Source organism: Homalodisca vitripennis, chromosome 6 (assembly GCF_021130785.1).
Source record: "Homalodisca vitripennis isolate AUS2020 chromosome 6, UT_GWSS_2.1, whole genome shotgun sequence".
Taxonomy (NCBI): Eukaryota; Metazoa; Arthropoda; class Insecta; order Hemiptera; family Cicadellidae; genus Homalodisca; species Homalodisca vitripennis.
In genome coordinates, this window is record NC_060212.1 from 32687786 (window position 1) to 32713847 (window position 26062).

The 26062-nt window shown below is 31.6% G+C and overlaps 1 protein-coding gene across 1 annotated transcript; it reads left to right on the forward strand.

The window, feature by feature from the left end:
* The first annotated feature begins 3439 nt into the window (after positions 1 to 3439).
* On the forward strand, positions 3440 to 24028 carry LOC124364226 (Golgi pH regulator-like). The gene is given in 10 exon segments (XM_046819548.1): positions 3440 to 3745; positions 9941 to 9958; positions 9960 to 10105; positions 10202 to 10308; positions 11626 to 11851; positions 13180 to 13373; positions 15406 to 15587; positions 21252 to 21437; positions 22936 to 23001; positions 23719 to 24028. Coding segments are annotated over 10 exon segments (1371 nt in total). The 5' UTR covers positions 3440 to 3703; the 3' UTR covers positions 23923 to 24028.
* The last annotated feature ends 2034 nt before the right edge of the window (positions 24029 to 26062 follow it).

Consider the following 26062-nt stretch of genomic DNA (forward strand, 5'->3'; position numbering starts at 1 on the left):
AACATTTTGTAGCCAGTTTTTATAATTCTATTGAATTTGTGCAAACCAGTATAACATTTTTGTTATAAATTTAGGATAATTTAGGAAGTGGTTTGCAATGATTTTAACATTTTTAAGTTGTCTGATCTGCCAGTTCAAAAGTGTTTGATGGTGGCCCCTGTTGATAAGATCATTGATAAAGTTTGGTTTTGTAAATGTTTATATCAGTAGTGTTCGTATATAAGGATTTGACTCTAATGACAGATTTTTAGGTATTGATTTTTTGACATGATTTGGATAGCAGCTACCGTAATTTAGATAATTAATTATATTTATACTCTTAACATGTATTTTCGTTTTTAAATGTGATTTTTTAGAAAAATTTTAACATCAAACAAACAATTTTTGTGATTAATATTCCAATGGAAATTTAGATATGAAAATGTATTTATATAGTTAAGAAAATATGGAAGTTTCTCTAATCCATGATGTCAGACTACAAAAATGTCGTCTGTAAATCTGAGCTACAACACAGGAATGGGAATTTTGAGTTTTAAGAAAATGTTCTACAAAACCCATATGAAGATTGTTATATATGATGGGGCCATTTGGGTGTCCATTGCCGTGCCTTTAATTTGGAGATAATTCTGATACATTAATTTGAAATTGTGTATTGTTAAAATTAAGTTAATCAGTGAGGTTCTTCTTCTGTGGGGCGGCCTATTGTCATGTACTTAAACCTCAAGGGCCTTTTACACATCCCAGAAGAATACCACGAGGCCAACCATTCTACGATTTCAGCAGTAATACAAACCGCCGAAAAAAATCCGATTAGGTTATCCTATGGAAATTCGCCACCCTTGTCCCGACTAACAAAGATGGCGTACCGCTCCCTTGATATTGCAGGACAATCAAAGAGCAGGAGTTCAGCAGTTCCTCCTGCTCGTCACACATTCTCCCGAGCGGATCCTCCCGAAGGATACTGACTCTGTGAAGATGCTTCCTCAGGTGACCATATCCCGTAATCAGACCCATAACCCAAGAAGACACTGATGTACTTAATGAGAGAAGGTAGAATCATATCCTGCTCAATCCTATACCTAGATGTAACCTCCACCTTCTCGCTTGTTTAGTGTGAATCTATTTCGAGACAGACTTAAAGGATTCACACTAGAAATGCCACCGAACGTTTGAGGTCCCATCATATTGGACGCTTAAGTTAGTCTAAGTCTAAGTTAGCCAGGGAATCAGCTTTTTTGTTCCCAGAGACTCATGACCAGGGACCCAACAAACAGTCACATTGTTGATTCTGACAAGGAAATGAACGACTTGATAGCAATCCCAGAAAAGTTTGGAGCTGAACACACAAGAGTCTAACGCCTTTAATGCTGCTTGGCTATCTGTGAAAATGCTAATCGTTTTACTCCTAAATGAGTGAAGTTAGTAAGGTCCTTATTATCGGTCTCTTGAGTGAGGTAGTCACAGATATTTCTTGGTTAAATGTAGATGCCAATTCTTCATCAATTTGTATGTAAGAAAGAAGTTTCCAATGTTCAAGAGAATGTTATTAAATTAATTGGTTATGAACCATTCTAAAACTCACTTGTAAACTTAGATGCTTAGTCGATGGAGATTCAGTATTTTTTTAAACACAAAGCTATATCAATAAAAACTATTAAACCTTTATTATGCATTAAGTAAAAATTTCCGTACATGAGAATTATTAATTGTCTAAATTCAACAAAAAATGCTAAAATAAGTGAATTAAACCAATTTTACTAAAACAACATTAAAGATGAATATAATATATTTGCACTCTAGTATACTAGAGTAGAAAATAACTGAGACAGTCATTTTCGAACTCTGACGATCCTACTGCTCAGCCAAAACCAAAAAGATAGGACTATGAATAAGATTTGTCTTAAGAAAAGTCTGACTACAGTAGTCTCATTCTTTGTTCTTCTTTTACATAATGAACCTGGTTTATTGACCCAAATGACCCGTGTCCTGAGGCAAAATCATATTGAAGTAACCTAATTGCTTTTTATTCAGTATGCGACATGTTTTTGAATTTTAAAACACTGTTGGATTTGAATTTGAAATATTTGCGAAAATTAAACCTATGAATTGCTTAGCAGTGTTCTAATGGAATGGTGGAGAAAATTAACAAATACAAAATCTGTCCTAAACTTATATGTTGCGGCGTTGGTTGAGAATGGTCACGTGACCTGGTCAAAAACAGTTGTTGGTAGCAAAATAGACATTTTGCACTAGAACAAGCAAGTTTTGTATTCCAACCTCCTTTTTTAAAGGCCTGTTTTACAAGGGATGTTGTCCATAAACTATGAATGATCTTGTAGCTATTCCATAGTACTACTTGGCCTGTTAACTTCTAATACAATTTACTGTTAATTTAATTTTTTTCATTTTTGGAATATGTGTTTTGATTATAACATCCTCTAAAATAATACTTTACAGAAGTAAATTAGTATTTCATCAGACACTTATTTTTGAGAAGTGTTTGATGAAGATAGGTTTGCTATTGAAAGGTCTCACGAAATAAAAGTATAGTATCATCCAGTTTTGTAATTATAACGAGTATATAAATGAAGTAGATGGATTTTTTTACGGAACACAGGTGTTACTACTTTGAGATTGAGCTGATTAATACATTATTGAGCTTCCAGCTGTAAAGAACACGACGGTGTAGGAGACTTCCTACATATACAGTAGTTCATAATTTTACAGTAGTTAAATACTGTAATAATACAATATATGATCATGTCTGCATAGCACTAATTCCAATAATATCAGAGACTATTAGTAGTTTTGCTTGACTGATGATAGATTACACATGTTAATGTGTAGAACTGAATTTCTTCCTTTGGAGCATAATGCGTTCAATTTTATGTGTGAAATACGTCTTTTGTGATAAGTGAGCATTTTCAGATGTTTTAAACAATTAATTAATCGCTTTTTGTCCAACAAGTAAAACCTGCTCTCCGTATAAAGGATTCAAAGTCCACAGCTATTTCTTTTCATGTCAGAATACTAACAAAAGTTATTACTTACTTCAACAGTATAGATATTAATTATCCTCATAGATAAAGTTACCTGTCAAACAACGTTTTACAAGTTGATTTATAGTCAGCATTTGTAATACCAATATTATGGTCTCTACTCCCATAAAAACAAACACAGTACAACACATTACTCTATTATATCTAAACGGTAATACATTAAGTGCAATAACAATGTTCGATTCTAAAAATATATTTTGTATTCAGAGTATGGTACAACAGTTTGCTTACTACTACTTATTAGACATATTATCGAGTAGTACATAATATTTGATTCTCCTAGTTCTGTCTTTAGGTAGACAGATATTAATGTCAATATGTTTTTTGTTTTCAAAGTATTGTCTGCAAACAGTGCAGAGTGCTGATTGAATAAGTTATTTGTTTACAAATTAGGAATGTGTGTCACGATTTGTTTATTTTGCGTTTGTTTATAAATTTATACTGTAATATTTTTATTACATTTTTTAGATGATTATATTTTTTTATCATTTTTATGCAGATATCTAATAAGTACTTACCAGCAATGTATTTTCTGTGCAACAGATCAACTAAAAATTAACCTTAAATTAAAATTATATTCCGATCAGATTATTTTATTTTTATATGTAATATATCAAGGTACATTATAATTACTTCTATACATCATGGGTTTTTTAGAAGACACGCTGATCATCATTATATCTCAGGTTATAATTACAAATTAATCCTAGTGTTAGAAATTGATGTGAGAATTTGAGGTTAACAGCAGCCTTGTGCATATGGCAACTCCAGGATAAATCATAAGAAAATCAATTACCTCACATATCTAGAAAAATCTTGTTTAATAGATTATATGAATGATTTAAAATGTACTTTTTTCTGTTTTCGTTGGAAACATTTTACAAGTTGGCTTAAACATAGCCTATTACAATTTAGGTTCGGTAGAGTACTACAAGTGAACTCGGTTTTAATATCGATGTTAACAAACGATATTGAATATTTACTCCATTGGTAATAAACCGATACTAATTTGTTTAAACAATAACTTGTATTATCTCTCCGAACATTGAACCACATTTTCAGGTAAACATAATTTGTTGTGAAATTGACTTCGGGTACGGTCCAATAAGCGGACCCGGTTTTTTATATCGAAGAATATAATCATCGATACCTTAATATTCGCATATCGAATCATAGACTATCAATCGATATAAAAGTAATAACAATCATATGTTTAAATTAAAATGTGAATTTAATGATAACAAATAATAAATGAACATAACCAAAATCAGGGAAACTCATAACTTTAACTAAATGAAACAGAACGAAAACGTTTTTACTAAAGTTGTGTCCACCATTACCTTCTTTTTTTGCATCTGAAGACGACCATGTTAGCTCCTCTGACAGTTACATTTGTTACCTTTCCACAAATATCACATAATGGATTCTTAGGTACTAACCCAACATCCTGAAGCCATAAAAACATATTTTATCGTCTTTTAAAGCAATTTCGTGAAGCTTCCTAAGATTGACGGCCATTTTAATACACAATGTTACGTGAAATTAAAAATATTACCTTAATTGTATTATTTGAAAGTGTTTACAGCTGTTCATATAGATTATTTAAGTTGTTAAAAATAATTCATCAGTATCGATTGATTATATCAATGGTTATGATTAAGTAATATCGTTTGCCAATTTCGATATAAAAAACCGGGTCCGCTTATTGGACCCTACCCTTGACTTCATATATATGAAGAAAAAAAGATAGCTGTACAAAATAAATGAAATATTAAAATATAATTAACTGTATTTTTCTTGGTTCAAGATGTTTGTTTTGTTGTTGTTTTCATTATTATTTAAATGAAATTTTTCCTATAATATGTCCTAATAGTTTGTACAAAATGTTCACTGCGGTAGATATTATAAGGTGCACAATCAGATTGATACTAGTCTGTCTTATCCATTATAGAGCCGCAGTGGAGGTGTTGAAAGTTATGGTTCCTGTATTATTTATAACATTATATAATTTTATTATGTACGTTAAATTTTTTATTTGATAAGTTATTATGTTTTTACTATATGTAGGAATTATAGTGTTATTTAAAATGTGTCAAGTGTAGCCTATAACAAAATTTGTATATAAATTCACTATAACATTAAAAATAACTATAAAATTTAAAAAATATTTAATAATGTGTGTAGTGATCTCATTACTGTCTCGTGATGGATGTTTTGGTACCACTTGAACCATTATGGGATGGTATCTAAACTAAAATAGTACATTAAAGTTGTTCTGCAAGTTCTGCGCTTATTGGGTAGAAACTAGAAACTTTTTTAAATGTCACATTTTACAGAATCTGCATAGAATTTAAAATAATTAGCATAAATTAATAGAAGTAACACTTTTTTGTATAAAAACTTACATTTTCTACAAAAATTATTACAGAGAAAATAAATAAAACTAGTTTTTTTTACATTTCTTTCTCCCTAAAATTTACAAAGAAATTAATTTTTCAATATTATTGAAATTTAATAATCAATCTGAAATATATTTCAGATGCTTCAAATTACATTTTATTAAAGACTGTGCATAGCTAAAAAACAGTTGCTCAATCAATCAAATTACAATAATTTTTAGTTTTACAGAACCCTTATGCTTTTTACGTGTTTCTTTGTGTTGGTAAGTAGAAGAAGTCAAATGTTGCATTTTACAAAAATATATGTAAAATTGAAAACAATAAAGATAAATTAAGGAAAAAAGTTATTAAGTGCATAAATTAGGATGGATTAACCTTTGTTTCACTAAAAATTTACTTGCTTTCAAAATTAAAAAAAAATATGTTTTTATTATTCTGTAAATATAAAACATTCTTATATAATTTTCATACAATTATAAATTGCACTATATTCTAACCTGTTTCATCACATAAAACAATAGCTCAGTTAATCAATAAAATTAAATTCTGTTGATAGTTTTTCCAAACCTGTGTATTTTTTTGCATATTTAATTGGATTTGTTCAATAAGGTTAGGTGTAGGAGTATTGAGTGACTGTTGGGTTAGGAACATCTACACATGAAAGAAAAACTGTGTTGGAGATATTGGAGTTATCCAATAGGTTCTGGATAGTGTAATCAAGTCAACTCTTTTAGTTCACATTAAATTTAAAAATTGGAACATATTTCGAAGTTTTATTTTAACTAATGCCTATATAGCATACAATTTAATAATTTTTGTCCCTATATCCAATGTAACATTAATATTTTGAAACATTATCAGAATTTCGGACATTTACCATTATTACATGTAACAAAAAAATTCTAAAATATTTTAAAACTATATTTTTTACATGTAGTAAACAGCAAGAGAAATTTCAAAGAAAAAATTGGTATAGAAGCTAAAACACTTTCAACACTGCATTCAAGCATCATGCACCAAAACTGTACACAATTAAATACATATTTTTGCAAGTATTGGAGAAACAACTTTTTGAGTTATATTCATTATACAGTGGAGTCCCGCTAATCCGAACACGTGTAATCCGAACGTCGGTTAATCCGAACAGGTCCAGGAGGAATTATTTATAACGATAATGAACAGTTATAGGAACTAATTACATAAAAAAATGAAAATGGGTGCATCATTTCGTACATAATCAAAGAAAACTTTAATTAAATAGACATACAGTATTTTATTAAGATAAATTGTGTACGGTACAGTACATAAATAATGAAGTTAAATACAGTACCAAATTGAAACTTATAGGTTAAGTATGAGTTAAATTACTGTATTAAGAAGTGAAATCAAAACAAACATTGTACGTACAGTACTGATATTATTATTGAGTACAATATTAATTTTTAAAAGACCTAAATTCAGTTATTGTCTTCTGTCGCATTGAAGAGAGTCTATTGGATGACGCGTAGTTTTCGTTCAACTATTGAACGCGTGGAACCGTACAATATCCAGTACGCTCACATTGCACATTGCAATAGAACTCTCACACTAAATACGGTAAATGTACTTAGTATTCGCAAACACGTTTATTTGTCAAGAAATACAATGCAACAGTCAGAAAACATGTTTTAATAAACAATGTTGATAATTCTACAACAAAATAGAGCCATTCTCGAGTTTAAAAACCGTATTTTTCTGTAATTCTGGCTAATCCGAACAATCACATAATCCGAACAGGGCTCGGTCCCAATTAGGTCGGATTAACGGGACTCTACTGTATTTGATTTTTCCTTTAACTTTGTATACTATGATTCAAGCTCCTCAATACACTTGTAACACGAACCTATCTTTGTCAAATTACTAACCAGTCACTATAACAACCACTCTCTTAAGGTATACATTTTATAAATTACTCACCCAAGCGGCTCAATTTACGTGACAAATTAATTCTTGTTGCTGGTGACACTACAAGTTTAGTTAAATGTGATAAAAAAAACAACCTATCTCAAAAATTACGTGAAAATATTCATTTGATTTTTAATTGGCTAAAGCTAAAAAAAATTTTCCTTAAATATTCTTAAACATCTATAATTAATTTTCACTTTAGTAGAAACTTTAGAGAACAACTTGAAATAACTTTTTACCAAAATAAACTAACTTCCACATGAACTTTTTGGTGTTACTTTGGATGACAATCTAAGATGTTAAAACATAGCAGGCACTTGAACGAAAACCTAAATTGAGCATGTCATGCAATTAGTAAAATTCCAAATTTGATGGATTTAAGAACAGCAAAAACTATTTATTTTGGCCATTCTAAAAATCAATAGAGATCAATCCGAATTCTAAAAAATTTTAAATTTGATCAATCATGTAGAATCCATTCTTTTAATCTTCAAATTAACAGTGAAAATTATTTACATAATGGAAGTGTTAACTCAAACTTATAAAAGAATATAGTTCAATATAGTGTGTTTTATATCCAAATGAGCCTTACTGTTATAAGGCATTATATACAGTGTTGTATACTATTAGGTTAATCAGTAAATCATTCAAATCAGATCAAATCATTTCAAATCATCACGCTGTAAAGTAATAGTTTCTTCAAGATTTACCAGCATTTAACTGTGCTAAAAGAGCCAATTAATATTCAATATCTTGTTTGGTATTTACCAGTTCATCACCAGATTTCCCGTGGTTCATATCTTGAACATTGATTAGTGGTAGACGGCCACTAAACTGTGGATCACTGTAACTTAAGATGGCTTTTTACTTGTTGATCATGAACTCCTGACTTGATAAGTTATCAGGTGACCATCACTGATCACACCCTCCTCATCTGCAGCTAGAGTTGATCACACGCTTTTGCAATATCTGGCATGAACTATTATTTTAAACTTTTGTGATTACATCTATAAAGACTTTTCTTTCAACACTAACCTATTTCTCCCTTTTCCCTCATTGTTCAAGAGTCAAAATTCCCTCAAATTTTAATTTGAGGTATCCCACTGGTCAGCTCTTTGTTTGCTTTCCCTCATGAATTTAGGTTGCTAAACTTTGGTTATCTATTATTGTTCTAATTCTTCTGAGAATGACAGTCTCACACAGCATTTTAAAATGTAAAGTAACATTAACAGTAATTATATGGTACCTTTGATTGTGCGTAGCTAGGACGTAAAACATGGTCCATTAGCATAATAAGTGAACCCAGCTGTATTGGTAATAAAAAAACTTTAATTGTTATTTCTAATCCGTAACACTCAATGTTTGATAAAAAAAAAAATTATGGTTGCCTGTAAAGTCGGTTTTACGGGCGAAGATTTTACGTGACAACGTCTTTTTCTCGGTAGAATATTTATTGATATGAATATTATTAAATTGCACAATAGGAACAAGGAATTGAATGAAAATAAGAATTGCACAAAATTTTAACTATAGAAATATATTTTGTTTACTAAAACATTGTACATAATTTGAAATTAATTAAAATTTGTTATTGTAAATGGTAAAGTTGAATAAAACATTTACTAAAATTGGAATTTGAAATTCTTGCTAAACACAGTTAAATTCTAACTCCGCGCGTGGTGATTGGTCGGTTTAGTTCGTTTGTTTTGGTCGCACTGTTATGACAGGTTAGAGGTTATAATTTGTTATTTTTAATGTTTGACTAGCAATACGCGCTGTTTCTTCTCAATCGACTGAATTACGATTGATTGCAGAGTGATTTAAATTAATAATTTACTTAACACTATCAACATTTGTCAATAGTATGACATAACCTATAAACTCAGTTTCTCAACTTTTGTGTCAATCTAACAATTAATCAATCAATCATAGTTTACGATAATGAAATATCAGTGTACAATTATTTACCTTTATTGTTGTAGTTGTTGTAAATGACGAATCTAAGCACTCCACATTTTCACGAATAAACATAGTTATCTGCTTTATCCCGTGCGGCGGACCCACAGTTATCTGTTTTATCCCGTGCAGATCCCGTGCGGCGGACCCACTGGACGGGCATCGTAACGTTACCGGGCGTTACACTTTTTCATGAGTGACTCCGAGCCGCAACCTAATTTAAGACGTTGTCACGTCAACAGTGTGATCTGTTGTATAATAATCTTGTATAATAATTTATGAATTTATTGTATCACTTAGTTTTTCATTGTTTTGGTTTTTTGCTGTACTATATATTTAATTTTTCTTAGAGTATTTAAATTTAATAATTTCGTTCTGTTTTCTATACTGATGCATTGGTATATCATGAACAAAATTTTCCCACACATAAACTGCGTTGTAGGGAAAGAGAATAAAGGGTCTTTTTTTTATTTTCTTTGCACAAGGAAATAAATAATTATTTTAATTTGAGTGTCTAAATAAGCGCAGCCTTTTAGTTACCTTAAAAATATTGCTAATTTTAGTTGTACTGTATTTGTGCAGGTGTTCTTTTTCCTTGGCGGGATGGGTATTTTTCGTCCAAAAGCTGTTCAGAGATTATGAAGTCCATCACCGTTTGGTACAGCTAATATTTTCTGTGACATTATCATTATCCTGTACATTATTCGAGCTCATCATTTTTGAAATTGTTGGCTACTTGGACTCCAGGTAAGTTTCTGTGCCACTACTGGAGTCTGTTGTTTTATAAAATATATCCAGCCCATATTATTGATTGCCGTTAAATTGATTGATTGTGTTTATTAGTTCCAGATATTTCCACTGGAATCTCGCTCTTTACTTGATCCTCTTCATGGTGATTGTGATTTTACCATTTTACATAGGCTACTTCATCATGACTAACGTTACATTTGGTAAGTTTGTTATTGGTTTCCGTACTATATATTGTTAACAATTAAACATACAGTACTTTACGTCCAATTTTGATTTATTATCAAATGTTATATATGTTTCTTCCTATTAAGTATGAAATATTGCCATTGATGTATTTTTAAGCTCTTATTAACAAACAGTGTTATTAAGTTTCTTAGAGTGAACTATTCCATTAGTTAATGTCAAAAATCGTACAATTGTAAACAAACCGCTTTATCTTTATAGCTTAAACCCTGGATCTGGCTGTTAAAATTCATGTAATGTCAGGTTATTTTGCTAGTTATGCACATCATCAACCTACATGTTGAATGTTTATTATAATTAAGTAAAGTGTATACTGTTGTATATTTTCTTTTTCAGTACATTGCAAGGATCATTTATATACAGTTGGATCTATTTTTGTATTTAACTTTAGGATTCTTTTTGTATTACAATTGAAAAAAAGAAAAGTGAACAAAACAAATTCCAAAGTAAAGCTCTATAAAAAATATAATTTTTTCAAAATATACAAAAGGTTTTTTTAATGCAAAACATAAAAAGTCCTACTTTCCACAAACTATTTCTTTTTCTAATAGTAACATTTTGCGATTTTACTAAAAAACCACATATTCACATTCAAACATTTTTAGAAATGTTCAGTATGGTTATTATAATTATATTGAAACTTTGTTATTATTTATAGTTACTTTGAGAAAAAGCCATCCTATGCAAGAAGAAAATTTAGAAATCTACTACCAGAGAACTTACAAAGTCTAACTGGAAATGAACTAAAGGAACCGATAAAAATCTTAAGAAGACAATTTACAACATAGAAGAGTTCAAGGAAGATGTATAAACTCTCTCTATATGTATATCTTACATTATTTTCTATTGTAGAACTTGACAAAATTACTGTACTTAATGTTCATGTAATAAAGATTTTTTACTTTGAACTTTTACTGTTATATACAATTTGATGGCAAATTCCATACTGAAAAGTTTGATGTCACTTGATTCAATCACAACTCTATAATAAAATTAAAAAAATACTATCAACTAGTCAAAACTAGTTGTTTGATATTATAGAAATGCCACTAAAATTTTTGCAATGTATGTATTTCTCCAGATTAGAGATTAATTAACAGATGTTTGAAGCAGATGCTGTGATTGAGGAAGAAATTTTGAACACATTGATGTAGCCAACATTTTTCTCCAACCCAATTTCCCGTAAATTCTCTAGACTTGATAGGAGAAGTAATGCATACTAGCGCAAATCTATTTGTTGATACTTTGTACTAATACCAAACTGCTTTTTACAGTGCGACAAAAGCTGGTCCGACCACTCACTGTGATAATATGGTGCGTTTACATTTACATATTCTGGAAACTGGGAGACCCGTTTCCCATCTTGAGTCCTAAACACGGAATCCTGTCAATAGAACAAGGGATCAGCCGGATCGGAGTCATCGGGGTCACTGTCATGGCATTACTCTCCGGATTCGGAGCAGTTAACTATCCGTACACATCTATGGCTTACTTCATGAGGTAATTTTTATCTGAGGCATCTATAATGTCTAATCTATAGATGTCTTCATTTGTGTTCTTGTTTCCTTATGTCATAAATTTTGTAACTAGCAAAGAAAACGAATTATGTTCTCATTGCTTGTGACAAATGACAATGATTTTACATGTAACTGAAATATTGATGTTGGGGTCAACGTACAAGCTGATAAATTTGTTGTATGAATCAGTTGTTGCTGTTTTATTAATTTGAATTTCAAGTTAGTTCATTACAGCATTGACTGCATTAGTTCTAACTTGTAATTTTTTTCATTAATTCTAGACAGATAGCTAATTTTTTATTGTTTTAAATCCTATGGACATTAAATTTACCTAGGATTTAAAAGTGAGAAATTTTCTCATTCTTATGTTAATGGATTTATTGAATAAATTGACCTGTTCTGTCAATGTTCATAAGTATATTAATACATTTTGGCGTAATAATGATGATATTTCAAGATCTACAAATTCGTTTAGTTGATTCAATTAGCATGTATAATTTATTAAAGTAATGGACAGTAATAGTAAGATTAATAGATTTGAAAAAATCAATGCAAATGATAAGTCAAACATCAGTTTAACCTAACTATTGAAATTGATGGTATCTAGATACAACCATGCTTTGAACTGATAAAAATTATAATACTGTCACAAAAAAAGAGTAGAAAGAAATGTTTGGAATGTTGGGATGGAGTGGAAAATTATTTTATAAAGTATGAATGAAAACATCCTCTGTATGGAATCTTGTAGGATTGAGTGTTTTTCTATTAAAGATTGATTATTGTGTTTAGCAGCGATAAGAAGACAAATTTATAAATTAATCTGTCAAATCCATAAGATTAAAGCTTACTAAATACTGCAAGAAGATAAATAATTCCTTGTCTCAAAATCTTTAATGATACTATAAATATAAACTAAATTGATTTTATTTTTAAGTTAGTTTTTTTAAATGTAAACAATTCACCATAAGTACGTTGCCCTGATTTAAATCTTATTTTTACAAGAAAAGGTCATTATTAAAAAAAAGTATTTTACCAGTTTCCAAAGTAAATATTTCAGCAACTAAAGATAATTATTAAATGATTTTACACTCTTTTTAATAATTTGAATCACCTTAGGAATTCTATACAATTTCAGAAAACTTCTTCAATTCATAACATGGAGGAGTTATATGAGGTCTTGATTTGATGAAAGGAATCAGATAATGTTGATAGCTTCTAGTAGAACAGCCACCCTATCATAGCACACCAACCAATTATCTAATTGTTTTTGCAAGAAAACCTGCTCCTGTTACATAACCAAACTGTGTCCAGGCCGGTAGCTCCAGCGGATATCCAGGCCACGGAGAAACGCCTGATGCAGACTATGGACATGATCCTAGTGAAGAAGAAGCGGATAGCTCTGGCCAAGCGAGGGGTGGCGGACACGGGGCAGAATAAGGCGGCAGTTGGCTCCAGAGGCATCTGGGACATGCTGAAAAACGTGGCAGGCTCCAACAACACCGAAAGTATTCTTTATTAAGAAATGTAGAGTTTTATGTCCTGAAAATAGTATGAAGTTATTTAGTGACAACAAGATTTTATAGGTAATACTAATTTAAAGTCAAATATCAATTATTTGAAATTAAAATTGAGAATTTTAAAATTAATAAATTAGTATTTCAGTTGTGATGCAATACTTGAACAAGCAAATATTCAGCTGTGAAAATTACAAAGGAAGATGAAAAATAGAGCAAGCTACAGATGTGGCAAAGAGTATGTAAACTAAAGATGTTACATCACATGATGTTAAATTAAGCACTATGCAACTTTAATTAAAGATGTAGCTTGAAAAAAATGTGAAATAAGTCAAGTCAAGTCAAAAATCTTTATTAACAATTTCTTCAAGAAATGTAATAGAGTCACAGAATTTACAATCTTGTTTACAAATAAAGTTAAAGGATTTAACAATAAGTCAAAAATTGGTTTATTTATTAATTGTGTGCAGTTCTTCCTAGGTGGTCCTGTAGTTCCTGCAGCGGTCAATATATTCATTGAGGGTATAGATGGTTTCTTCAAGCAGCCAGTTTCGCAGTCTTCTTTTCAGAGTGTTGTTGTCTCCTCTCTTGATTTCAAAATGAAGCAAGTTGAAGAGTTTTGCGCCGGCATATGATGGTTTCTTCGTAAAGAGTTCCATCCTGTGTAGTGGGAGGATGTAATCCTGTGCGTTTCTAGTTGCATGCCCTCGAAAGTCTCCAAGCTTCTTCAAGTTTTTCTTTGTGGCGTGAAGAATTACCTCCAGAATATAGATAGCTGGTACTGTCAGGATTCAGCGATCCTTGAACGCCTGTCTGCAGCTTTCATGTGGCAATAGACCCACCATAGTCCTTAGGGCACGCTTTTGCAGGACAAGAACTTTTTGAATATTTGTACTAGGTGTACTGCCCCACAGTACCACACCATATCGTAGGTGACTCTCAAACAGAGCATGGTAAGCGGTGGTCATAGCTTCATCTGTACTGGTGGCCTTTACCCTTTTCAGAACAAATGTTGCCGTGCTTAGTTTTTGGCACAAGTAGTCAACATGCAGAGTCCATGAAAGACAGCTATCCAGAATCATTCCCAGGTGTTTTAGTGAGTCAGTCATTATTATATTAGGAGGTCCTGATACCCTATCTTTTAGTCGTCCCAGGTTCATAGACGTAGTATAACATTACTAATAAGGAAACTGTTTGATACTCTAGCCTATTAATACCTTTACTGTGGCTCTATACTCAGTGGTTCTGATTCCATGTAACAGTGTATGGTGCATAAGCGCGTCTGTCCCAGTCTATGTATTAAGTTAGCATAACAAGATGCAGTTTAGAAACAAGTGAATTTTGAGTTAAGCTTCAGTTCGCCTTCCTCTTAGTGCAGCGTGTGGAATCTGATGCTGTCACAGACTTGACTCTTGGAATATGGAGTCATGTTTGTCTTAAGAGATAAAAAAAAAGTCGGTGAAAAGAGGCTCAAAATGAACTCTACATCATTTCAACATCAGGGACATGTAGACTACAAAATATAGTGTAATCTAGGTGAAAAGGTATTCTCATAGTCTCATCGGGTGCACAATTGTCAGATTCCAGACGCTTCACTAAGAGGAAGGTAAACTGGAACTAAACTCAACATTCACATTGAATCAACGCATAGCTACGTTATGTGAAGTGACTAAAGTTTCACTGGAGAGTTATTACAAAAATTGAATGCTACATTTTCCAGTCGGTGTAAAAATTCAACTAGTTTCTTAAAATTGAAAGTAAAGCTATTTTGTCATATAAAAATATGTTATAACTGGTAAGTGACGCAATGCATTACAGGATACAAAAACACAAGGCATCTAATTGAGTTCAATCATTCCAATTATATACAAAATAGTGGAAAAAATACACGTGTCAAAATTTGCTACATCGCAAGCTTGTTCGATTTAGATTTATTATTATAATCTTCCTATAAAATACGCTACTAATCCAGAGTGTTTACAATACACTGTAAGTGTGTAAATAGTTGTGAATCGTGTGACAGATGTGTGGCAGCTGCGCCAGGAGGTGTTGGGCCTGGAGGAGCTCAGCAGACAGCTGTTCCTGGAGGCTCACGACATGCAGAACATGCGTGAGAGGCTGGACTGGGCGTGCACGTGGCGCGGCAAGTACTTCAACTGCCTCGGCTACTTCTTCTCTCTCTACTGCATGTGGAAGATATTTATCGTGAGTTTACAGTTTTGGTGTCGTGTTTTTCATGAATTGAGGTTAGAAAAGGTTTATGAACAGCTGTGATAATTTTTAATACCCACAGTACATCTTGAGTATAAAAAATATGAAATTGAGACCAGGGTATGAATGCTGATGAAAAGCATGGAGAAGTGAAATGATTTGAAGTTTGTTTTTGACAATGGAAGGATTGTGAAGGAAACAGGATTTTTCTGGACATTTGTCATCGTTCAGTGATACAAAAAATCAGTAACACAACTGTAGATTTCGTAGGTGGTGGGTCGGTGAATGCAGACCTATTGTGACCTGTATTCTGTAGTTCAGTTTTAATTATTAGTGTTGTGTTTAGATTTTATTAAGTGCATGTTTTAGAGTTAGTGAAGTTGACACACAACATGGTGGTTGTGTTTCCTGACTTACTCGTGTCACAAAGCTCTGGTATGATTTGTTTATTTTAACCTAGTTTGTAATTATGTGTTAGGTTAGTTATTTCAAGATTCAAGATTCAAGATTCAAGGTTTTTATTGTCGTTTAGGCAATCCATAGAAATGCAATTGACAAAGTCATAGCTAATTATCTACAATGATCATAGCATATAAATCTTAAAAAAAACATATTAGGCACATATTTTTCATGTAAGTCAATTGAATAAATATGACAGTCAATAAATAATCTAAACTAAGTACATAAATTATTTTACTAAAGTTAATGTAAGGTTTAAAAATTGAATCTACACACAGTTAAAAATATCGTACATAAATAAATGAATAAATAATTTAAAATCTTAGGCTACTAATATCACAGTTCAAAAAATCATTCACTGAATAAAAAATATTTTGTTAAAAACCACCTTTCTGTTATTTTTTTAAAACTTTGCAGGGGTACAGTCCATGGCCTTTTTCAGGTAATTTGTTAAAAAATTTAAGTTTCATTTTAATGTGACTTCTATTGGTTTTCTCTAATTTTATTTGAGGCAATTCTAAAAAATAATTTGATCTAGTTGGATATCTATGTACTTCCTGCTGCCGTACTTTAAACAACTCACAGACTCTCTTTAACACTAATTAAACAGCAATATATATATAAATTATAAAGGGTCATTACTTCTAGTTCTTTAAAAATTTCTACACACGACGCCCTAGGTTTTGAACATTTTTTATTATCCTAAGGGCTTTTTTTTTGGCCATACAAAAACTTTTTCGGAATTACAAGAGTTACCCCATAGGGTTATGCCATAACGCAAATGAGATTGAAAAAATGCATAGTAGGCCATAATTAGCATATTTCTTGATATACAGTTTTTTTAAACCTTCTCAAAAGATAGGTTACCCTTGCCAGTTTTTTACACAGTTCTTCAATGTGATAATCCCAGCTTAACCTACTATCTAGATACATTCCCAAAAGCTTTACAGGCTTAATGTCTTTATATATTGTGTGATTCAAAAGAGAAAATTATTTTTTCAGTTTTGCTGTTGTTTACCCATAAGTTTATTAGCCTCAAACCAATCTAATGCCCTTTAACTGCCTGGTTTTTCTAACTTAACAAGTTCATCAAGACTTTGATCAAAATTTAAGAGAGTGGTATCGTCAGCGTACAATATTGTTGTACACGGTGGTTAAAAGCTAAGTCATTGATGGCAATAACGAAGAGTAAAGGTCCTAACACTGAACCTTGCGGGACACCCACTTTTATTTCTCTAAAATTAGATTTGTCCTTGCCCTTGTACAACCATCTGCTCTCTATAACTAAGGAATGATTTGAAAAGATTTAGTTCATTATTCCTTAATACCATAACAAAACAATTTTTTCACTATTAATTCATGAGAAATACAGTCAAAGGCCTTTGATAAATCTATCAGTGTTGCAGACGTCAGAAACTTACTTTCAAAATTTAAAAGAATTTTTTCCACTACTCTTTTCCTACAGCTTTTTACAAGTACTACGTCCAGAAGATGAATCCAAATTGTTGATCGCAGAACAAATTATTTTGTACAAAGAAAAGATTTAGTTGCATTTTTATACACACCCTTCTAAAATTTTACTAAATATTAGTATCAAGGAAATTGGGCGATAACTTGATGGATTAAGTTTATCTCCTTTTTTATAAATGGGTGTAACTTTACTTATCTTAAAAGCTTTTGGATATTTACCTTGTTCCAGAATCATATTAAAAATAAAGGTGAGAGGTCTTAAAATTATGTCTATGATGTCCTTTACCACTTTGTTAGATATCCCGTAATAGTCCTCGCTCCTTGATGAGCTCAAGTTTGATACCAATTTTAAAATGTCACTATCTACAATTTTTTTTCCAACTAAAGTTCTCTATTGCCCTATTAGAATTCAAGACGTAATTATTTGTAAGTTCTATTGCATTGTTTTCCAATACACCAGTGTTTAAACCACTACCTATGTCTAGGTTACTTACTAAATTAAACAAAATAGTCATTAAATGTATCACATTGAATGCCTGCTGCCTGATCATACTTATTGTTATTGCCAGAGTTAGTTTCTGCTTTTATTACATTCCAGGCTTTGCTTTACATTTATTTGTGGCATTTTGTATATAGTTTTCATTTGACTTTATTTTTTCTTGCTTAATTTTGGACCTGTACTCTTTTAAAGCTCCTAAATATTCCTTCTTATGGTAATTTTCATTAAGTGTACCCTTGCTACTTTTGAACCTATCATAAAGGCCAACCACAAACTCTCTAAAATTTTCTTAACTCTGATGTAAACCATTTATGGTGTGGGGTTTTCAAAGCGTTAGTTTTAATCTGCTTCACTTTACAAAACTCATTGAGAGAGTTTGTCACATTAGCAATAAAGTAATCACAGGCTTGATCAACTTCTGAAAAATTGCCAATATGTGACCAGTCCCTACAGCTTTTTAAATTTTCCCTAAGATTTAATGTGGCATTATATGAAAGGTTTCTAACATATTTTACTTCCTTATTATCATTTAATTTTGGGTTAAAACAACCAAACTTTGCCAAAATCCCTGCGTGATCCGATAAGTGAGGTTCTACAACTATACAGTCAACATGTTCTCTAGATACATTTGTGGCAATATTGTCTATACATGCTTTACCTCTAGTTGCTTCTTGATTCAGACAGTACAGGTTACGAGATCTTAAAACATTTAAAAATGAATTTGTTTTCATATGATTCCTTTTACAATATTTATGTTAAAATCTGCTGTTAAAACAATTTTTGAATTTTTTATATTTTTTGTACAGAAAAGTTAAAAGTGTATCCAAAGAATTAAGAAAAAATGTCTATATTAGAATCTGGTGGTCTGTAAGCTGTAACTATGGCAAGGTTTTCCCTAGACAGAATCACTGCTGTCGCTTCAAAGGTTCTTTCGATACAAAAACTATCCACATCAATAATCTTGAAATCAACATCCTGCTTGACAAATATAACACTTCCTCCTCCTAGTGACATTTTCCTACAACTAATATTTCCTATCTTAAAACCATATGGAACATACATGGAGGCTTCCTCAGTATAAAGCCAGTGCTCACTTAGTGTTACAATATGACAATTCAAACTACTTAAAAATAAATCTAACAAATCTAACTTATATTTCTAATGGATCGAAATGTTTAAATGAAAAAATTTTAAAATTTAAGGATTTATTGTCCGCTGTAGTCCGACCTGGGTGCTTGCCCAGCTGCAAGGGTTGGCAGTTTTCCGACGCAGTACTTCTTGAAGAGGAAAGATCTTTATTGCCTGAAGAAGAGATCAGATTGCAGATCTCGAAACGTAGAGTTACTTATTTATTGTTTCACTGAACGATGGCAAATGTCCAGAAAAATCCTGGTTCCCTCACAAGTGAAATGAATTTAATAAGGAACGGAATAGAGGTGACGAATAAATACAACTAAAAATGAGAAACTGAGAATTAGACTAAACGAAGAGTCAATACAAAATAAGATTCAATAAAATTATTAGGCATCTTTAGAAAATGAAGAAGAACAAGACGCTAAGAAGTACACTTAAGTGGAAGAGGCAAATATAGACTAAATAAATTGAAGAACAAAAGATAAGACAAGGCCCAAAATAATGAGATGAAGCAGTGGGTTGCAAAGAAAAGAGCGAGTGATGGGAAGACTACCAGAAGAAAGAAGATAAAGTACTCTAGAATATACAGAGACTGCAGACAGCTTTGTGAATTATTCGTGGCATCCATAATAAACCATTTTGCATAAAAAATACACTGAAAAAAGTTTTAAAACCTACAATATTAAAGTAGTTTAATACATTTGTTAAAAATTATCAAAAATAATGAAACAGTAAATGAATAGTAACCGTAAAAACATACAAATAGGCTTGAGAAAACATGACTAACAGTGCAGTCAGGATATTTTTAAAGCACGTCTATTATGTTAATTCATCCAGTCATTGTCATTTTGAAGAGAAATTATGTGGAGGAAGAGAAGGATCAAGTGCAAAAGTAATTGTGCCATGACACTGCATAAGGCATATTGACGGAGCTATTCAATATCTGAAGGAACATATTGAATAGCACCATATTGTGAAAAATGGCATTGAAGAAACTTTATCTATCATCCATGTAGATGACCAGTTTTTCTTTATGAAAAACTAAAAAAAATATTGTACATAGTAAATGATGTAATTTTAGTTTATTCAAACGCAATAGTGTTTCATTGTAAACTTTCTTCAAGAGCAACACTTATAGCCAAAGATACATTTACATGTATATCTATTCTTAGTCATTACACCATATGATTAAACTTTTTCAGATGGTTTAAAATTAAACTTTTGAAAAGTTTTTGATTTTTAAATTACTTCAGCTATATCACCTGGTGTATGTGATAACAAATTATGTGTTTGTTCTTCTTGAGCAGTAGGAATTATTTTTATTTCAAGTACCAATTTTTGTTTGCCTATTGTACGGTTTATACTTTCCCCAATTATATTTTATATTAAAAACATTATCTACAGTAGAAGTCCGATTATCCGAGATCCGATTATGTAGGCCACCGGGTTAACTGAGGCAATTAAAAAAAAAACCTTTTGGAAAGCGTACAAAAATTTTGCTGATGACACCAGGTCTGTTTTTTATGTATGGGCAAATCTACGCTGTTTGCCGGCCTGTACAGATCATCTTTGTTTTCAGCAATAACAGTACGGAGTTAGAACTAAACAACGTAGTAAATTAAATATTGTATAGATAAGCCCATTTTATCAAAAAAATTTTTTCTTTTTAAAATTGAGATATTTTATTGCAATCTCCTTACTATACGATATTTCTGTAGGAATATTGGTGCTAATCCCATTTACCTCGGTTAATAACACTTCTAATATAGGTTTTGACACATTTCTACGACAAATGTTTTTGGAATAGTTATACCAAAGTTGAAAACAATTCCGTTGTCTAATGAAAGCAGAATTTTCGGACCTGTGTAATGAATACTCTGTGATAATTAAGGTAATCTATTTAGAATACCTTAAAATGTCAATTTTACTACTACCTTGGAACAAGCAGCACCTGTAATTCTTGAATTATTTGCATACTTAAAGCTTACGTTCATTTTAATTGTGTATTCACAAAAAATACTTATTAAACATGTCTCAACATAAACTTAAAGATAGTATATGGAAATGTTTATTCTTGAAATCTTTCTTGTTTCCAGTCCACAGTAAACATAGTGTTCGACAGAGTCGGCAAGAAGGATCCAGTGACGAGGGGGATGGAAATTGCAGTTCATTGGATCGGAATCAACATAGATGTTGCCTTCTGGTCACAACACATTTCGTTCTTCTTGGTCGGTTGTATCGTCGTAACGTCCATCAGGGGTTTGCTCCTGACTCTTACCAAGGTATTTTTGTGACTCTCTCTAAATTTCTTTGAAATAATCTTGGTAGTGAAAACATAACATAGGTTTTTTTACAAACAAGACTAATCATGGAGATTTTAGAGCAATTTCTCCAAATCTGATTTATTTTGATTAAAGTTCACAAGATACCATATCAAACATGGAGTACTGCATGGTTCTGTATTGGGGCCATTGTTATTTACTTTGATGGTTAATGATCTACCATTAGTTTTAAGCAGTCACACAATACTTTATGCAAACGACACAACTTTTTTTAGTAGTAGTTTTGATTTTCAAAATTTCAAATTTAATACACAATTCTGTCTATGGTATCAACTTGGTTTAGGGCACATGGGTTCTTAATGAATGAAAGTAAAACCCAAGAAATATATTTTAGCTTCAGAGATTTAACAAGTTAGTGTGGACCAAGTAATTTTTGGGTGTCTATATCTGATCAAAAACTTTTGTGGGAACCTCATGTTGCATACATTTCAGTTAGATTGTCTCGAGTTATATTTTTACTCTAGAGTAAAAATGTACCAAATAACTAGGATATTGCTACTTCAAAAAAAGGTTGTTAGAGTAATCACAGATTTTCACAAATTGAATAATTGCAAACATCTTTTTAAAAAATTAAAATTTTTAACTGTCATAAATCTTTATATTTTTTACGTACTAATATTTACAAAAAGTAATTTATCCACCCATCAATTATGCCAGGACATCTACGATTATAATACAAGGAATAATAAACCTATTGATTTTGGCTTTTTGTACACTGTCAAAATATTAAAAAGTTACAGGGTGTACCAGGTGTGAAAACGTTTAAAAAACTCCCTTCAGAAATGGTTTTGTTCAAGAATAAGTTGTATGGGTTTTTGGTTAGTTTACCATTTTATTCTATTCAGGAATTCTTTGAATCCAAAGAACTGTTAATGTGATATTTTATAAGATGTTTGTTATGTTAGATTAAGTTATAAATTGACCTTTTACTATAGTTACCACAGTTGGTCTAAATTATCTTATCTGTCTTTTTGAGTTTTTTTTAGATTTTCTGGATTTTATTGTATGCTGACTTTGTCCTAAGTTATTAATATAATTTAATTTAGCAGATTTTACTTTGTCTATTGCTTGAATGTATAGCTTAATGACAATAAAATTCTTATTTATTAATTATTTACGTCAGTAGTACAATTTTACGCAATCATTACATCAAAAAACCATGAAGGTGTTAATTATAAAGATATATGAAAGTTATGTTTTGTTTGCTATTGGAATAATGTGTTAATGTCACTTGAAACTGTACCATTGTCTGTATGGCTGTACAACACCAGTTTTTTTAGTTTAAGCCCATTTAATCTCTTTAAATTGTGAATTACAATCACTGATCACTGAATTTATCACAATAATCACCCTTTGCATTTGTATAATTTTTATATTTATTAGGCATTGTCCTAGTAATTTTCAAAATCTGAACTAATAAGAATGTATTTGATTCCAGTTTTTCTACGCCATTTCGAGCAGTAAATCATCAAACATCATTGTCTTGATTCTTGCACAAATAATGGTAAGTACAGTGAAATGTCCATAAATAATAATCTCGAATTCTGCAAGCAAATATTATGTACATGTAATTTTTGTCATTGTTCATTACTGTACAATCAATTTTGCAACTGTCTTATTTAAGAAAGATCTAAGTTTTGAAAGAATTGTAAAGTACTGAATTTGTGATTCCAAAATTCTTAACTTTTATCTGTAAATTAGTGTTAAATACATACATGCCTTTGATCCTTAACATGCCTTGAGAATGTTTAGAAGTCAAAAACATTTGATTCAAGGTCAGTGACAGAATATCAATCCGTTTTCAGAACAAAACAAATAGACAACCAACTCACCTGTAGTTGCTCTATGCTTTTTATGCCTACAGATGCATCATGTATTTCAGTCAGCTGTTACTTATGATATTCATGTCTGGTAGTTTATGACTGCTAGGCTATTATTTTAGTTCTGATTTGTTATTATTTTAGTTTTTAATTCTGTTTTGTGTGTTATAATTAGTGACAATAATGGCAAATACAGATGATCTGTATTTTGAAAAATTTGTCAAAGATAAAATAAAAACGTATTTTCAAGTAAAAAATATATTTGTATTATTTTTGGCTCTTTAACAAAAAAAAGGGTTGGGAGAGTAAAAAAATTCACATTTCAAATTTCTAAGCGGATAGCTTGAGTAGAATAAAAAAACAAAAAATAGTTGTGAAACTTACAAATTATTTTGTTTCAGGGAATGCACTTTGTATCATCAGTCCTATTGATGCGAATGAATATGCCTCCGGAGTACAGAATAATTATAACCCAAGTGTTGGGCGACTTACAGTTCAACTTCTACCACAGATGGTTTGACGTCATATTTCTAGTCAGTGCGCTTTCTTCAATAGGGTTTTTATATTTGGCACACAAACAAGGCCCAACTGCTGATAAATGTTGAAAAGGTCTTTCTTCTCATGAAGTGTATTTTATATCCTTTTTTTGTTTTTATCTGTCTTGTACATTATATATTTATTATTTATTTATATTAAACATATACAATGTGATTTGTTTCTTCTTTTTTATTCAGTCCATTCCATTACAACCTCATAAACACCTAAAAAAGTATAGAAAATCCTTTGTAGAATTTTCTTTAAATAATCCTTCTGGCTCAGTGTGAAGAAGTAGGTAGATACTTTGACAACTGAAATATTATTAATTTATTGTACATGTGCTCAATATCTCAAAAATAGTTTGCAATAAAAAGTTTATGAAATGTTACAAGCATTCCAGATCACTTTTTATTTTTAGCAGGGCAACAAAATTAGTTAAGATATTTATAAGATCAATTTCTGTGCCGAGCTTGAATTTGTTACAACATTGCTTTCAAAATTCTTAAGAGGCTTACATATAATCGATATCTTGAGAACTGTTTGAGTTACAACTTAATGTTTTATTACACAATATTTTGGAATTATAAGCATTCCAGAACATTTCTTGTTTTTTCTGTAGGTTGTTTATTAATAGAGTTGTGTGTTTTTCTTAGTTTGAATAGTTGCCATATTGAAACAAAATGGTGTACCAAACTGGCCAACCATCCCTGACGAGGGAAAGGGAGAGCTTGCAGAACGAAAACAAATTGGAGCTAACCCCAGAAAATAACGGAAGCTGTTGTCATGTCAGGATGAAGAAGACTGTTACCCATCTCCTTGATTTCCATGACTGGTGTCTTGCAAGTAGATCCCAATTTTAAAGGTATCTTTCAGGCACATGTTGTGGAGGTGAGAACAAAAGCAAGGAGAGTGGTTGCTGGAATCTCAAGGATGATGGCAAATGTAATTAATGTCTTGATCAGTATACAGCATCTGCTGGCTTTAGCAGTGTCCTCAATACTGCTTTATGGAGTACGGCTGTGGATTTTTGCACTAAAATCAAAGAAAGTGAGAAAATAGCTGGACAAGGTGTATTGGACAATGGCCCTGAGAGTATAGCTAGCTCCATTAGAAGAGTTTCAACTGGAGCCTGTTTTGTCATAGTGGGAGTTCCCTACTACTGGCAAAGGTAAGAGCAGCAGTCAATTAAGAAAGAGATGCCAAAAGAGAAACACTTCATAGACAATAGACAATAGACAATATTCTTTATTTGCAATTTCTTTAAGAAATACAATGGCGTCAACATGTGATAATCTTGCTTTACAATTTTATGTATCTATTTGTTTATTAATTTTGTGCAATGTTTTGTCATCTTATAAAAGGTCAAAAAAACTCCTTGGTCGAGTATAAGGGTCGCTCCACTAGCCAGTTCTGAAGTTCATTTTTTAACTGGTTTCCTCTCTTGTCCTTAAGGTTTTGTGGCAATGAGTTGATGATTTTGCGGCCAATGTATGAAGGTTTTTTTGCTAAATGTTGTTGTGTGGTGAATAGGAAGACTGTAGTCGGCTGCTCTCCTGGTGTTGTATGAGTGTATGTCTTCATTTCTTGGAAGGTCCAGCTGATTGGTGTAGATGACAACTGCAAGTATGTAGAGTGATGTGACGGTTAAGATCTTAAGTGACTTGAACGCTTCTCTGCAGCTATCTGTAGGGCCTAGGCCTGCAAGTGTTCTAATAGCTTTTTTTTGGCGGATCAGGATTTTGTTAAGGTTGGCCTCGGATGTTGAGCCCCAAGAAATTAATCCATATCGAATGTGAGATTCCACCATCGCGTAGTAGGCTGTTTTGGCTAATTCCGGGCCTCCCATCCACATCATTCTTTTGACTACAAATATCCCAGATGAGAGTTTCTTGGTCAGTGCATTAATATGATCTCCCCAAGAAAGGTCAGCATCAATTGTGAGCCCCAGTAGTTTTGTCTTTTGTTCTGTCGAAATATTGGGAATATCTGGTATTTGTTCATGTCTTCTGCTAAAATTGATATGTGTGGTTTTGGATGGATTGATAGCTAAGTCGTTTTGAAGACAGTATTGGAGTGCTTTGTCTGTAGATGATAAAATGCTAGTTACTAATTCATGTGTTGTGTCATTTGCAAATAGAAGAGTTGTATCGTCTGCGTACATTATAGTCTCTACATTGTCATCATTGATAAAAACAGAAAAGTCGTTGG